General features: G+C 34.0%; 1 protein-coding gene across 3 annotated transcripts; it reads right to left on the bottom strand.

Moving 5' to 3' along the window:
• Positions 1 to 10,745: 10,745 nt before the first annotated feature.
• Positions 10,746 to 15,875, bottom strand: LOC112696475 (interactor of constitutive active ROPs 2, chloroplastic). 3 transcript variants are annotated; one of them, XM_025749267.3, is made up of 5 exons: positions 15,538 to 15,822; positions 14,377 to 14,454; positions 13,288 to 13,474; positions 11,374 to 13,053; positions 10,746 to 11,065 (listed from the first exon to the last, which is right to left on the bottom strand). In XM_025749267.3, exons 2-4 carry the CDS (start codon positions 14,394 to 14,396, stop codon positions 11,389 to 11,391), a joined length of 1,872 nt encoding a protein of 623 aa, XP_025605052.1. In that variant the 5' UTR covers positions 14,397 to 14,454; positions 15,538 to 15,822; the 3' UTR covers positions 10,746 to 11,065; positions 11,374 to 11,388. The 3 variants fall into 3 exon arrangements, with proteins under 3 accessions (XP_025605052.1, XP_025605053.1, XP_072052977.1); XM_025749268.3 differs by having other exon boundaries at positions 14,377 to 14,467; positions 15,538 to 15,817; XM_072196876.1 differs by lacking the exon at positions 10,746 to 11,065 and having other exon boundaries at positions 11,131 to 13,053; positions 14,377 to 14,467; positions 15,538 to 15,875.
• Positions 15,876 to 16,077: the final 202 nt, after the last annotated feature.

Below are 16,077 nucleotides of genomic sequence, written 5' to 3'. Positions count from 1 at the left end.
GGGAATAAGACACCATTTCCCCTTGAGAAAATACCTTTGACAGAGAAATAAAATAGACACAATCACAACACAAGAATTTAACGTGGAAACTCCAATTACTGGAGAAAAAACCACGGCCGTTGTCAAATGACAACCAGAGAATATCACTATGTAAAAATTGTTACAATACATAGACTTCTTTCTCTCTAACACCGGCACCCCAGTACACCCACACTCTCTCAAAGCAAATATCTAACTACACCTCACAACACTCTCTAATCAAAGAGTATAGAGGAAAAGAAAAGTCAGATACAAGCTTTAAGTGTTTCCGACTGGTGCAAAAACAAATGGAGAATTTAGCCTCATATTTATAGCCTAGGCCACCCACTCCATTTGCTATCCTAAGCAATGTGGGACTAATTCAACCAAATCCTAACAAAAAGGTATATCTATAAATCTGTATGAACTTACATCTGTACAGTAGCGCAACCATATTCTCTAATAACTTTATTCAACAACAGCATCATCATCATTATAATAACCTAATTTTTAGCACCTCATGATCGTACTAAAAGTTTAGATGTTACTTACCTCGTACCTTTTTATTTTATACTATCTTTATTTAATACGGATCCAAATTCTAATAAAAAAAACAAAAGGTTTTTGCTTTAAAACTCTTAATCACAATATATATATATATATATATATATATATATATATATATATACTCACATAACAATATATACATAGACTTATTCCAAGATTCTTAAATACAAGTTCTACCCCTCTAAAAATCAAAGACAATAAATGGTGAAGGAAAATTTTAAGGCTAAACCAACCACAGAAGATGCTGATACATATGTACATAAAGCTCTGGTGTTCAGCCGCGGCTCCGCACTAATGATTCTTGAACCTGTTACTGAAACAGAAGATCTGTAGGGAGTGAGAACGTCATCCTTGCATGTTCTCAGTAGGGAAAGTGAATGCCGTAAAAGTAATGAACAAAATGCGAATAATTGACTTTACTCGATAAAACTATTCTTTTATCAAGCATTTGAAAATACTTTTTAATTTTACTTTTGACAATTAACTGCTTTCATTAAAATTTATGAACTTAAAACAAAACTCATTTACAATAATAATTCTTAAACACTTTAATACATAAACTAATAGTACCAAAGATCTAATTGGACACACAAGCAAGACAGAATAAGACAACTAGTACAATCACAGAGAAAATACAACAAGTAAAATAAAACCAAATGCAAATATGCAAACAATATGATGCATGTCTGTCCTAAGCAGGCCATGAGCTCACACGTCGGTTGTCTACCTGCCACCCGACATTACTCAGAGAAAACTCCGAATATAGTTTCTACCGTGTCAATCAGGCACAATTATCATCATGGGTATGTCAGTTGGGATATCTTGACATCACGGTAGAAACAGGCTATCAGTTAGGCGAATATTCCCGCATTAGCAATCTTATGCTATCAATTAGGCGGGCCCTTTTGCATTAGCAATTTGGCACAAGACCCATTCACATTCCATATGCTATCAGTTAGGCAGACATTCTGCCATTAGCAATCTTAGGCTATCAGTCAGGCGGGCACTTCTGCATTAGCAGTTTGGCACAAGGTCCATTCGACATACACTTTTCAAGATTCATTATCCATTTCAGTTATCTTTGTCATACATGGCTTCTTATTTTCTTTCTCTTTATTATGCCTCCTCTCACCAATTATATACACATATCTTCGCATCACCTATATTATTAAACATGCCTCTGCATCACTGTTTAATCACACATACCTCTGCATCACCAATTAACCTTAAACCTTCCTTACTTGTCCTAATAATACTGATTTAGAACCCAAAACTTGGTGTTGAGGTAATTTGGTCACAGTTTAAACTTGTACTATATTTCTTAAAAAAATGCCGTTATTGTTTGTGAGAAAATACAGAAAAAATAGCAGGGACCATTGTTATCAAAACTAGACCGAACAAGGTAAGGAATCTGTAAGAATCGGTCGAACCCAGAGTGAATCGGTAGAAATCGGTCAAACTCGGTAAAGATCGATTTGACTAAACTGTTTTAATTTCAAAATTTCCTCGAAATGAAACAAATAGAGTTTGAACCCCTCCCTCAAGGAGATAAATGGAAGCCACAACCACCAAGCTAACTTGCTTGTTACTAATATATATACAAATTATAATACATTTTGATATCTTTTAGCAAATAATTTACTTTTATTTAATTTATTTTAAGTTTAAATATAAGCTCACTCATTCTTAAATTAATTATATTTTTATTTAACAGTAATTATAAACTCACTTATTATTTTCTTCTCATAATTATATAATATTTATTAATATTATTTTTCAATAAATAATAGATAATAGATATAAACTAATTAATAATTTATTAAAAAAATAGTTATTTTAATATAAAAATAAAATAAAAGTATTTATGATAGAATAAAATTAACAAAATACCTATTGTTTCTGTTCCATATTGTTTAGAATAGCTAGATATTTTTAAAATATTAGTAAAAATATATATTTTAAATTTTTTATTCTATATTTTTTATTATGTTTTGTTTTTTATTTACATAGGACCGTGTTAATTGGTTCAACTAGTGACTCATTAGTTGAACCAATGACCCAGTAACTCAATAATTTGATCGATTTGATCACCAATTTGATTTTAATAACTATGGTAGGGACAATAAATTTGTTAAATTCACTAAAAATTCAATTCTCTTTGTGAGTGAGGAGAAAAAGGCGGCAAATAACAAAGAAATTGTGAAAAAAGGTGTCTAAGATCGAATTTACTTTACTAATTAGGTTTAGAAAATAAAATTGGTAATTGATAGTTTTTTATCAAAAGGTTAAGCCCAGTAAATTTTGTTTTTTTTTTTTTATTTCTTTATTTATATATAATTTGTATGTTATTCTTTTCTTTTTCTACGTTCTTTATTTCTACAGGATTTTATTTTTTTTATTCTTTTACAACATAAAACTTGTATTTTTAATTCAATGAAATGAATTGAATAAAATAATGGCAGTGGCACTAACACACGTCAAAATCAAAATTTGATTATACTTATTTGTGAGGCATTTTTTAATTATTTTTTATAATAAATTTATACTTATTTTAAGATAATAATATAATACATCTAATTTAAATTAAATATGTATTAAAACTTAAAAGATATGGAATATGCTTATTTATCAAATAAAAAAATAATAAATTAAAATCTATTTAAATTACTAATTTTCTATAGCAATTATTTTTTATTATTCTATAACATAAACTATATAATATTATGAAATTTATATATGTATAAATCTGAATTTTTTTAAATAAATATTTTAATTTTTTTATTTACCAAAATATATAATTTGTAGATAATTTACTATTTTATGTATTATTATTTATCTCATTTACAGTATAAACGAATTAGTAATATATGTATCACATTTACATTATAAATGAGATAAGACACGTACATCGATGAATATGTCATGGGTGCACATGTATTGTGTAACAATGATTATCTCATTCACAATATAAATAAGATACGTGTATGACTAATTCATTTATACTGTGAACGAAATAAACACAAACGGCGTCTATATGTGTGACTCGTTCGCAACGCCTTTTGAATGTCACTTTCATCCATTTCTAACCTCTCTTCTCTCTCTTAGACCATTTTCTTGAGATATTTGAGTGGAACACACTCAATGGCGCGCGTAAAGGTAAGGAATGACGATATCAACCGTTTGAGCACGACGTGACATGATTGACTTTTAGGTTAGTGTTGTTATGTTTTATTTTGAATTTAAAAAATCATAAAATTATATTTATTGTACTAATATGTATGATTAGAGTAGCCTTGTCCTTATTTTAAATTAAAACAATATAAAATTATATTTAGTGGACTATATGCAGCATTCATCAAGTATTGTTTACTCTCTATGGATTTGAAACGAGTTATAAAATTTGCTGACATGTGTCTGACACAGTACTAATGAAAAGCGCTAGGTATCCTCCAACTACTACATTAGCTCTCAATGCAACTTTGATCACTTGAGATCTATCAAATATAACCAATAGTCCTTCTTGTGGTGTCACATGTCTCCTTAGATTATTAATCCTTAGATTGTTAAGGAAGAACAACCACGACTCAATCGTCTCATACTCTACGATAGCAAAAGCAACATGGAGGATATTACTGTTACCATCTTGTTCCACGGCAATTAGTAACACATCGCCATACTTGTCATACAGGTGTGTGCCATGCATCCACAGAGACAAAGGACTTGTAACACTTGAAAGCCTCAACACATAGAGAAAAATCTCAGAATACCTTGTCAAATTGGCTGCAATCGCGCACCAACAAATGGCCATCATAGTACGGTACCACACTCAAAACACTTATCGTGTCGGGACAACAACTTTGCAATACTTGCAACAACCTCAGAACCTTATTGTACGACTCCTCCCAATCACCATAGATCTGGGCAATTGCCTTTTACTTGGTCAACCAGACCTTCCTGTATAATGATTTTTAGTGATAGCTTTGTCTGATTACACCTTGTAAGACAAAGATAGATACAGATGGATTAGACTGTATGACACTGCAAATGAGGTTGTTGTACAATTGTTGATGATCTTGAGGCATGGTAAGGACTAGACAAGTGTGCGATCCTCCAAATTTGCACACTTTCCTATCGAATTTATATAAAATGGGATCATTATACGTCCGTCCTAAAATAATAATCATAAACAAGAATAGTGTAACTTTAGACATCATAAAGCGACTTACCAATATCCAAAATTTTGTCGGAGTACAACATGGAGACTCCAAGAACATTCTGCTACAGATTGTCTGCAATGTACCTAGTACTTTGCTCAATCAGACTCAACAACCCTATACTCGACACTCCTCTGAATGGAGAATGTTGTAATTCTTCACACCTAACATGACATCCTCCCTGCTCTTGAATCTATGCCCAATGCGAAACTCCACACCGTTATCTGTGTTGTAATCATCTCCCCCTGTATTGGAAAATGGAGTATCCGTATACATCGCGTCAAGATTCAATGTGTGATAGTGGCTAGTTACAATCAACAATTCCAGAACTGGTTTCGGGGCAGCAGAAGATACCAAACTATTCCACCGACTGAATTCTCTGGTACAAACTCTTCCTCATCCCCAAAAGAACCATTTTTGTTGCTGTCGGCGACATATTCTTCATCCAACTCCTTACTATCCACTCCCATGTGATCCACTGGATTAGTGGTGTGCGAAATTAAAACTCGCACAACTTCATCGACAAGTGCATTGTGTCGTCCAAGTAATACCTTAGGTGAGTGAAGGTCAATCCCACAAGGATTGTTGGATTGAGCAAGTAATAGTCATCTTGCAAGATTTAGTCAGGAAAATAGAAAAGGAGTTAGTGTTGTTGCAGGAGCATGAAACAAGAAGGTAAAGAAAAGCAATTAAAGATTGGTAAAGAGATAATATATAGAAACAGTTAAGGCCTCGAAGATGCTTATTTTTCCGGATTAATACTTCTTACTGACTATCTTAACAATAAATGATTCATTCCATGGCAAACTGTAACTGATTAAATCCCAATTCCTTAGCAATTTAATCTCTTCTTATTCTCTTCAAAAGTTAGGGTCAGTGATCATTCAATTCAAACGAGGGTGAAGCTTAGCATTCTAGTTTAGCACCACAAAAACCTCAATTACCCAAAGCTAACTGGATTTTATGTCACATATCCAAATTAGTCTAGGTAATTTGCAGTTTAGGAGAAGTGTTTTCAAGTTGTAGCTCAAGTGACCTTGGTCAGAGTATCACAAGAACTCATATAGAAAAAGTGGTCATACTTCCGTTCCACCCCAGATTCATTTAGATGAAGAACAAAAATACATCACAGAATGGAATCAAACATATATTGAAATAGAAAAGTAATAATATTAATCCATAGGAATAAGCAGATCTCTTAACCTTAACCTAGGAGGTTTAGTTATACTCATGCTTTACAGAGAAAACAGAGAAGAAGATCTGAAGTAATTTTGATTCCTCTCCTCTCGGGAGGCATATTTCTCAGGAGAAAGGAAGTCCCCTATTTATAGTAAAAACCTCTAAGACTAAACCTAAAAGATATTAATTTAAATTTAAAAGTGACAAGGATAAGATAAGCTAAGGAGTGCTAAAATCCACTTTGGGGCCCACTAGGAGTAATTTGGGCTAAAGACTGGCATTCAACTTGGATTATGGGCATTGAACTTCGCTGGTCCTGCTCCGTGGCTAGCGTTGAATGCCAGTTTTGGGCGTTCAACTTGGGAGATCAGTCCTTCTTGGGTGTTAAATGCCCAGGCTTGGCGTTTAACGCCAGTTTTGGCAGTCATTCTGGAAGAAAAGTATAGACTATTAAATATTGCAGGAAAGCTCTGGAAGTTAGATTTCTAACATCGTTGAGACCGCATCAATTGGACCTCTATAGCTCAAGATATGCTCATTGGAATACAAGGAGGTCAGGATTTGACAACATCTGCTATCTTTTCTTTGTCTCTGAACAAGGTTCTGCCAAATTCGCCCAAAATTCACCTAAAATCATAAAAATAACACAAAAACTCAAAGTAGCATCAAAGATGAATTTTATACTTAAAACATAGTAAAACTTGAATAAATATACTAAAAACGACTAACAAATGCAATGAAAAAAGATATAAGATGCTCACACATCAACTAGCAGACTACAGAGGTGATGGTGCAAGAGATGGGTTATCTTGGACCAAATTCGAGTGCCCAGAACCACCACCACCTAGATCACCAACCTCCGCAGAAATCTCCATCGCTAGTTGGGCCATGATTCTTCCATAGACATCAAACATCAGGTGCACATGCTCATTGCTATCTAACAAAAAAAATATGAAACCGAAATACTTTATTTTCCATTAGTGCTAACAACCTATACCCAATTCTTCTAATCTCTTTTGTCCCATTATCACCCAAGCTCGTCAATATTAGACTCTTCAACTTAGATAAAGAACTTAATCGACGAGTGCGCAATAGGATAAGACTATCACACTCGAAAATAACCCTATCGTCACTGTTTTTCATGTGACAATTAGAATACACTCACTAAAATATATTTATCACTACATTTTTACTAAACCTAGTGAAAAAAACAAAGAAGAAAAAAGGGTAAGAAGAAGTGAAATACTTGTGATCAAGGCTAATACTTGCGAATTCTTTTATAGTTGAGTTAAATTTGTCATACTATATCTCATTTATAGTGTAAACGAATTTTAGCTACTGCGTATAATGTGTGCACCCATTTTTTTTGTTTTGTTTAAGAAACGTGTCTTATCTCGTTTACAATGTAAACGAGATTCATTTACACTGAAACGAGATAAATAATGATACATAAAATGATAAATTACCTACAAATTATATATTTTGATAAATAAAAAAATTAAAATATTTAATTTAAAAAATGTATAAACCTTGATATTTGATTATTTTCTTTTTAATATAGTTCTTGTGTTATACTTATTTGAGATTATGAAACTTCAATTGGTTTTGTACTTTTAATTTATGTAATTTTTAAATTTATATTAGCATATTTTTATGTTTTTTATATATTTAAAATTTACATATTATTTATTATAATACAATTATTTCAATTGAATTATGATTGACTCGGTTAAACTTCTAAACCGACAACAACTAGATTGATTCGATAACCAATTCGATTTTCAATACTTTGAATTGAATAAAAAATGCAGATATAAGTTAAAGCTCTTGAATGTCGTGAATACATACTAGTTAAAGATTTATTAATCTAAAATTCGAAAAAAAAATCAAAGATAAAAAGGATGAGTACTACCTTTTTCTAAACAAAGAATCTCCCTTTGTTTATTTGACACAGTAAAATCTTTGTTCAGAAAAAAAGTTTTTATTGTACTAATATGTATGATTAGAGTAGCCTTGTCCTTATTTTAAATTAAAAAAATTATAAAATTATATTTATTGGACTATATGCAGCATTCATTAAGTATCGTTTACTCTCTATGGATTTGAAACGGGTCATGCAGTTTGCTAACATGTGTCTGACACAGTACTAATGAAAAGCGCTAGACATCCTCCAACCACTATCATTGGCTCTCAATGCAACTTTGATCACTTGATATCTATCAAATATAACCAATAGCCCTTCTTGTGGTGTCACATGTCTCCTTAGATTGTTAATCCTCAGATTGTTAAAGAAGAACAACCACGACTCAATCGTCTCATACTATACGATAGCAAAAGCAATAGGGAGGATATTACTGTTATCATCTTGTGCCGTGGCAATTAGTAACACACCGCCATACTTGTCATACAGATGTGTGCCATCCACGGAGACAAAAGGACTTGCAACACTTGAAATCCTCAACATATAGAGAAAAATTCCAGAATACCTTGTCAAATTGCCTGTAATCGCGCACTAACAAGTAGCCATCATAGTACAGTACCACACTGAAATCACTTATCATGTTGGGGCAACAACTTTGCAATACATGCAACAACCTCAAAATTTTATTGTACGACTCATCCCAATCACCATAGAGCTAAGCAATTGCCTTTTACTTGGTCATACAGACCTTTCTGTATAATGATTTGTAGTGATAGCTTTGTCTGACTATACCTTATAAGACAAAGATAGAACAGATGAATTAGACTGTATGACACTGCAAATGAGGTTGTTGTACAATTGTCGATCGTCTTGAGGCATAGTGGGGACTAGACAAGTGTGCGATCCTCCAAATTTATACACTTTCCTATCGAATTAATATAAAAAGGGATCATTATATGTCCGTCCCAAAACAATCATTATAAACAAGAATAGTGTAACTTTACACATCATAAAGCGGCTTACCAATATCCAAAATTTTGTCAGAGTGCAACACGGAGACTCCAAGGACATCCTGCTACAGATTGTGTGCAATGCACATGGTACTTTACTCGATTAGACTCAACAACCCTATACCCGACACTCCTCCGAATGGCAAATGTTGTAATTCTTTACACCTAGTATGACAGCCTCCCTGCTCTTGAATCTATGCCTAATGCGAAACTCCGCACCGTTGTCTATGTTGTAATCATCTCCCCCTGTATTGGAAAATGGAGTATCCTCATGCATCGCATCAAGATTCAATGTGTGATAGTGGCTAGTTACAATAGACAATTCCGGAACTGGTTTCTGGGCAGGCAGAAGATACCAAACTATTCCACCGACTGGAGCCTCTTGTGCAAACTCCTCCTCATCCCCAGAAGAATCATTTTCGTTGCTGTTGGCGACGTATTCTTCATCCAACTCCTCGCTATCCACTTCCATGTGATCCACTAGACTAGCACACTGCAGATGTGATGGTGCAAGAGGTGGGTTATCTTGGACAAAATTCGAGTGTCCAGAACCACCACCACGTACGTCACCAACCTCCGCAGAAAGCTCCATCCCTTATTGGGCCATGATTCTTCCATAGACATCAAACATCAGGTACACATGCTCATCGCTATCTAACCAAAAAATATGAAAACGAAATACTCTATTTTCCATTATATCTAACAACCTATACCCAATTCTTCTAATCTCTTTTGTCCCATTATCACCCAAGCTGGTCAATATTAGGCTCTTCAACTTAGACAAAGAACTTACTCAACGAGTGCACAATAGAATAAGACTATCACACTCGAAAACAATCCCATCATTATTGTTTTTCATGTGACAATTATAATATACACTCATAAAAATATACTTACCACTACATTTTTACTAAACCTAGTGAAAGAACAAAGAAGAAAAATAGGAAAGAAGAAGTGATATGCTTGTGACCAAAGTTAATACTTGCAAATTCTTTTATAGTTGAGTTAAATTTGTCATACTATATCTCATTTACAGTGTAAATGAATTTTAGCTAATGCGTATCACGTGTGCACCCGTTTTCTTTGTTTATGAAACGTGTCTTACCTCGTTTACAATATAAACAAGATTCATTTACATTAAAAACGAGATAAATGATACATAAAATGATAAATTACCTACAAATTACATATTTTGATAAATGAAAAATTAAAATATTTAATTAAAAAAATGTATAAACCTTGATATTTGATTATTTTCTTTTTAATATAGTTCTTGTTATACTTATTTGAGATTATGAAACTTCAATTGGTTTTGTACTTTTTAATTTATGTAATTTTTAAATTTATATTAGCATATTTTTATGTTTTTCATATATTTAAAATTTACATATTATTTATTATAATACAATTATTTTAATTGATTCATAATTGAACCGGTTAAACTTTTAAACCGACAACTAGAATGATTCAATAACCAATTCGATTTTCAAAACTTTTGAATTGAATCGAAAATGCAGCTATAAGTTAAAGCTCTTGAATGTCGTGAATACATACTAGTCAAAGATTTATTAATCTAAAATTCGAAAAAAATATCAAAGATAAAAAAAGGATAACAAAGAATCTCCCTTTGTTTATTTGACACAGTAAAATCTTTGTTCAAAAGACAAGTTTTTATGTATGCATTTCTGATGTTACAACCATGCAAGTTTCTCTATCTTCTACCTTTATATTTGTGTAAAAGATATAATATTCAAAACACACTCGATAATACAATACATTATCGCCATAGACCCCACTACCCCAGCATGTTTTAACACTGACATTAGTCTCAGTTAATATTAGGACATTAATTAGTATTGCCTTTCATTCATATCAATTAATCATCTTGCTACTTGCTACATACTATTGAGGAATAAGAATGTCATGACATGAAAACAGACTTGATGACTGCTAGTTCTAGACACAACAAAATAAAATGGGGGGTGGGTCCCCATCAACCACTTAAACTATTAACTGCATCATCATTAATAAGCCGCTTCATTTCATGCGGGGGTTCTATGTATCTACAAAAGAAATATCTTTCACGATATTTTGTCATAGATTTCCCCCAAGGAACTGCTTAACATGGCCATGTCTCAAGAAAAACCAACCAGTACCTGACAAAGGCAAATAAAATAAAATAAAATAAAAAAATGAAAGGAGTAACATGGCATGAAAAACATTGGTGAAAAAAGCTACAAAGCACAAAAACTCATGCAAATACTGATACCATTGTACATGACTTGATATTGTTTAAAAGTTACAAGATACGATATGATTTTAGCATAACTCATAAAATGGGTAAAATAATTAACTAAAAGAGGAATACTAATCTCAGCATTAATGTAAGCTATTGTAACCATAGCACATATGCGGCAACTATTTAGGGTAAAGGTGCATCATAGATTGAATGATGAGAAAATACCCGGAACCACTTAAGCTATTGGTGATTCTTCCTCCATAACACTCCAATCCTCTTCCTTAAGCTACTTTTCTTCTTTGGTGACTCTTCATCAGTGTCTTCTAAATAAGTTGTACTCAACCTGCCGGTAACGGAATTGAAGCTACAATCAAGTGAGCCATTTCTCTCCACAAATTTCCCATTGTTGTTTCCAGAAGCAAGCATAGACGCTGCAGCTTCTGCTGCCTTTCTCCACTGGTCCGACTGAACCTTCAGTCTCCTCAGTTCAGCCTCCAACTCCAAATTCATGACCTGTGCGGCATCCAACTGCTCTGTAACACGTGCCACTCTCAGCTTACTTTTATCAACTTCTTCAGTTATGTAGTCAAGTTTAATCAATGCCTCCTTTTCCGCAACCCTTGCAGCTTCAGCTGTAGCAACAGCCTCTTCAGTAATTCTATTCTTCTCCAATTCCTTTTTTATTTCCATCTTGAGCATACAGTTTTCTGCGGTTATAGTTTGCAACTCAGTGTCTCTGTCTAATATTTTTGCCTTCAAATCCGCAATGTCAGCATCCAATTTCTTAAGCTCCATGGCAAGTTCAAATTCCCTTTCTCTAGTTTGGTTTTCCTTGATCCTAGAGTTGAGCCCTTCATTCTCCTGCGAGATACTCAGCAACCAAGATTCCTTTTCCATCAAGTTTGCCTTTAGTTCTTCAGCAGCTGCTGTAGCTCTCCTCAGTTCCTCACTTAATTCAGCTTCTCGCTGACCAGATTCAGATTTAGAACGTTCAAGTTGTTCATAAGCATTTCTAATCTGCAATGTGCTTTGGATATACTCTTCTTGGAACCTTATCTCGGAGGCATCCAATGCAGATTTCAACTGCTCTACTTCAGACTGTGCAGAGCTAAGCTCAGCTTTGAGCCGGTTTATCTCCTCAACTTCACCGTTTTCCCACACATGTCCTTGTTCTTCAGTTGGACCTAATATAATTTTGTTAGCACCACTAACCAAATTAGCCTCTAGTATGCTCACAAGTCCCTCCAATGATTTTATTTGAGTTCTTGATTGTTCCAACTCTGAGGCAACAGATTCATACTCTTCTGTAGCTTTCATGCCATCTGCTCGGAGTGCTTCCATGGTATTATTTGCAGTTTCCAATTGCATTTGCATTTTGCCAACCAACTCCAAGGCCCGGGATTCCACGACTCTGCAATCACTTACTTCGTTTTTAAGATTTTCAACAACAGAGAGAGCATTGGCAAGCTCCATCCTCAAATCCTGAATCTCAGCATAAGCTGCATCTTTGTTGTTTGACTGAGTAGCTTCGGAGTCTACCCTTTCAAGCTGCGTTTTCAGTTTGTGTATTTCGTTCATGGCAGATAACAAAGCAGCTGAGTCCATTGATTGCTGCTTCTGGACAGCCTCTAGTTCTGACTGCCATGCTCGATCTCGATCTTGAGAAATTTTATGGAGTTCTTGCAGCCGTGCTTCCTCGGAGGCAGAAAGGTCCATAAGCTGCTGATTAGATTCCTCCAGCTCTTTTGACAGGGCTAAAAGCTGCTTCTTTGCCGCCTCGGCTTCCTGTTGAGCTTTTCTCTTCCATAATTCGGATAAGTTAAGTTGATCCTTTGATTTCTTCAGATCTTCTTGAAGCTGAGAAATCTGAGATTCCAATTCCTGGACCTTACTAGATCGTTTTTTCTAGACACAGATGATTAAGAGGGAAATTATATAGTGATTGAGAAAAAATGAAAGCCATCAATGACAAATAATTTAGACTTATATATATACAAGCATAATAGATTAATGAAGAAATCAAATAACATTTAACAAGAACCATAAGACAATTTAGAGTATACTGCCAAAGAAATTATTGATAATGAAAGTTTAAATCAGAATGGCATTTAGACTGCGCCATAAGTCAACTTCAAATACCTCAGTTATTGGACTTTGTGGTGAACGATGCTCGATGACCTTGGGACTCCTATCTTTTAGGGACTTTCTTGCAGGGTTTGGAGAGGAAGAAAGCGAATCGGAATCGGAGTTTGGTGTTTTCAACATGCGAGCAGTCCGAGGGGTGTTTACAGGGGATTTCCTTTGGGGCATTTCGGATGAATTAGTTCTGCTTAAAATCAGCCGTTAGACAGTTAGTATGCATAAATAAAAGCAGAATATGGATCAAGAACCGTCTTGATATAGCACATCAATCTACATGTGTAGTCAGGATATACAAACATAATTTAAACACCACAATTAAGATAAATGTGTTGCTATTTCAAGGATGGACAATAAACAATATAGCTTTTTATTTTTTAACCCAAAGGAACACCAGCTAATATATCTTAACTTTTTTTACATGGCATTAATAAATTTTAAAACGTTCACTCTATTCACAATCCGCATCTAGATTCTGCATGACAAATGTCTAGAAGAAAAATAGAGCTTCACAAGCAAATAATGATACAATCACGGGATAGTAAGAAATACTAAGACAAGAACGATAAATTAATAGCAACTTTTTTTGTAGAAAAAAGGAAAAAGAAATCTTCCACTGAATACCTTTAATGCCGAAACTCAAAACATCCCAAATTGAAAACATTCAAGCCAATTGACAATGTAATATTTTCCATCTTAAGTTAAACTAAAACTTTTCAACACTTGGCCATACTGTATTTTTAACAATATTAAAGAGCCATATATTATTGCCTCAAGAACAATAAGAACTAGGAGAAGTTCATTTAGACGGTTTCATCTTTCTGTCTACCAAAACACAAAGAAGAATCCATTTATAAACATCTCTGGAAAAAAAATAAATTAGTTTGTCAGGGATAAAGTTACATGAATCCATCCAAAATTAGTTTTACTTTCCTTTTTTCCCAGCCAGAGGAACAATCCTTAATCTACATACATAGACTCGTTAATCTTGGGCTACCCAGTACTAATTCCACATTGATACCAAAATTCAGTCATAAGACTGCACAAAAGATAGAAAACAGTGAAAGTGTCAAATGATGACAATCTTACCTTGCTTTTGGTGTATGCATATTTTAACCTCCCAAATGAAAAAGAAAGGCAAATTCAACGAACCCTGACCCACTCTTCCTGCAATACGAATCTGAGTAAGAACAAAAAAAAAAAAAGATGAAAAGGAATTTGATTTATACGCAACAGAAAAAAGCAATAGATCACAATTGAATGGCTAATCATCAGATTCAATAAAAGTAAAATAAAACAAAAAAAAAACTAACAAACAAACAGCATATAATCCCTTCAAAGAAACTCCAAGTAAGCTAACTCCACTACTACCTACCAAATCTAAACACAACCAAATAAGCAAAAGAAAACCAAAACAGAAAACATCACACTAGAGCTTTCAAATAACTGCTATCATTAACAGAAAAAAATCATTTCCAACGCAAACATTTTTACCCTTTGGTCTACTACTGAATGCTGCACCAAAATTGAATACGCTAAGACTTATTAATTACGGGCACACACCAGTGACCACTCAGAAAACCACAGTTTCACATCTCTTTCATGTTTCAGCATTGCAGAAACAGATATTTTCTTCTTCTTCTTTTTTTTTTTTAAATTCTTTCAATCTGCAACTTAGCCACAGGAACAGTGCTCACGTGTTGCACATAGTATATTTTCGGATTCCTCGACAAACCATTTTCAAAGTGGAAGATTATATATGAAGCTCACAAAAGTAAAGAACGGATTATCTGGCTCCATTTTCTTTTCTTTCCTCTCTTCTTTTTGGTTTTTCATTTAAGTGAAACTCCAGTTTGTGGGGAAAAACATAACTTCGAAGCGTTTTATGAATGCTAAGAATGATATCTTCCGAAAAGAAATGAAGAATCCCAGATCTAAAACATGCAGTGTGAAATAAAACACAAGATGCAAGGGAACATAGAACAAACATGTAAAATGCAAAACAAAGCACGGGGAGAGAGAGAGAGAGAGAGAGAGAGAGAAAATGAATGCACAAAGCTCAATGCATAAGTAGTAATAATGATGAAGATGATGATTCTTTCCTAAAAATATAAGCTTGAGAAAAGAGGGGAAGGGGGTGCAGAAAGGAAACAAAAATAAACGAAGGCAATAGCCAAGAAGAAGCAGCCAAAAAATGTAAATGAAAGAGAAGGAAGTTGAGTGAGTGAGACAGAAGTAGAATGGTCTTACAGTGAATGGAAATGGAGGAGAGGGTGTTAGTAATGACTAAGCATTGGAAAATGGAAGGAAGGTGGTGGTGGTGGTGGTGGCCGAGACTGTTGGCGTTCTCGATTGACAGACAGAGTGAGTATGGTGGTTGTATGTATTGTGTGTCAGGTGAGGGAGAGCAGGCAACAGCTAAAAGACGTTTCATGCTGAACCCTCCATTAATGCTACGCATTCCTTTCCTTCCACGCGCCCTTCACTGCTATCTACTCTCTTACATCCAATTGCGCCATTACATCTAACTATCTCGGGTAACCATAGAAGAATAAAACTTTATATGAGGTGAAACCCATTTTGGTCCTGAGTTGAAACCATTTTGGTTCCTGAAATTATAGATCGGCCTTAATTTTGACTTTTTAATTTATAGTTACTCAATTATTATTCTCAAATATTGAATCGTACTCTATGTTTGTTTTTATAGTTATTTTCGTTAATAAAAATATGATGTGACATGTTAAGGTGATAGAGTATGTATCTACGTGACATTCAACTTGTTAGAACAGA

This window comes from Arachis hypogaea, chromosome 6, assembly GCF_003086295.3.
Source record: "Arachis hypogaea cultivar Tifrunner chromosome 6, arahy.Tifrunner.gnm2.J5K5, whole genome shotgun sequence".
In the NCBI taxonomy this organism is placed as follows: Eukaryota; Viridiplantae; Streptophyta; class Magnoliopsida; order Fabales; family Fabaceae; genus Arachis; species Arachis hypogaea.
Note: the sequence above shows the minus strand (reverse complement) of the source record. Positions and strands in the feature narration are given on the sequence as shown.

Bases quoted from the DNA above. Each gene is read 5' to 3' on its own strand.
- LOC112696475 (XM_072196876.1), bottom strand. From the start codon at position 14,396: ATGCATACACCAAAAGCAAG. The intron at 13,475-14,376 runs GTAAGATTGTCA...GATTTTAAGCAG, and splicing joins ATGCATACACCAAAAGCAAG to AACTAATTCATCCGAAATGC. The intron at 13,054-13,287 runs GTATTTGAAGTT...ATCTGTGTCTAG, and splicing joins CACAAAGTCCAATAACTGAG to AAAAAACGATCTAGTAAGGT.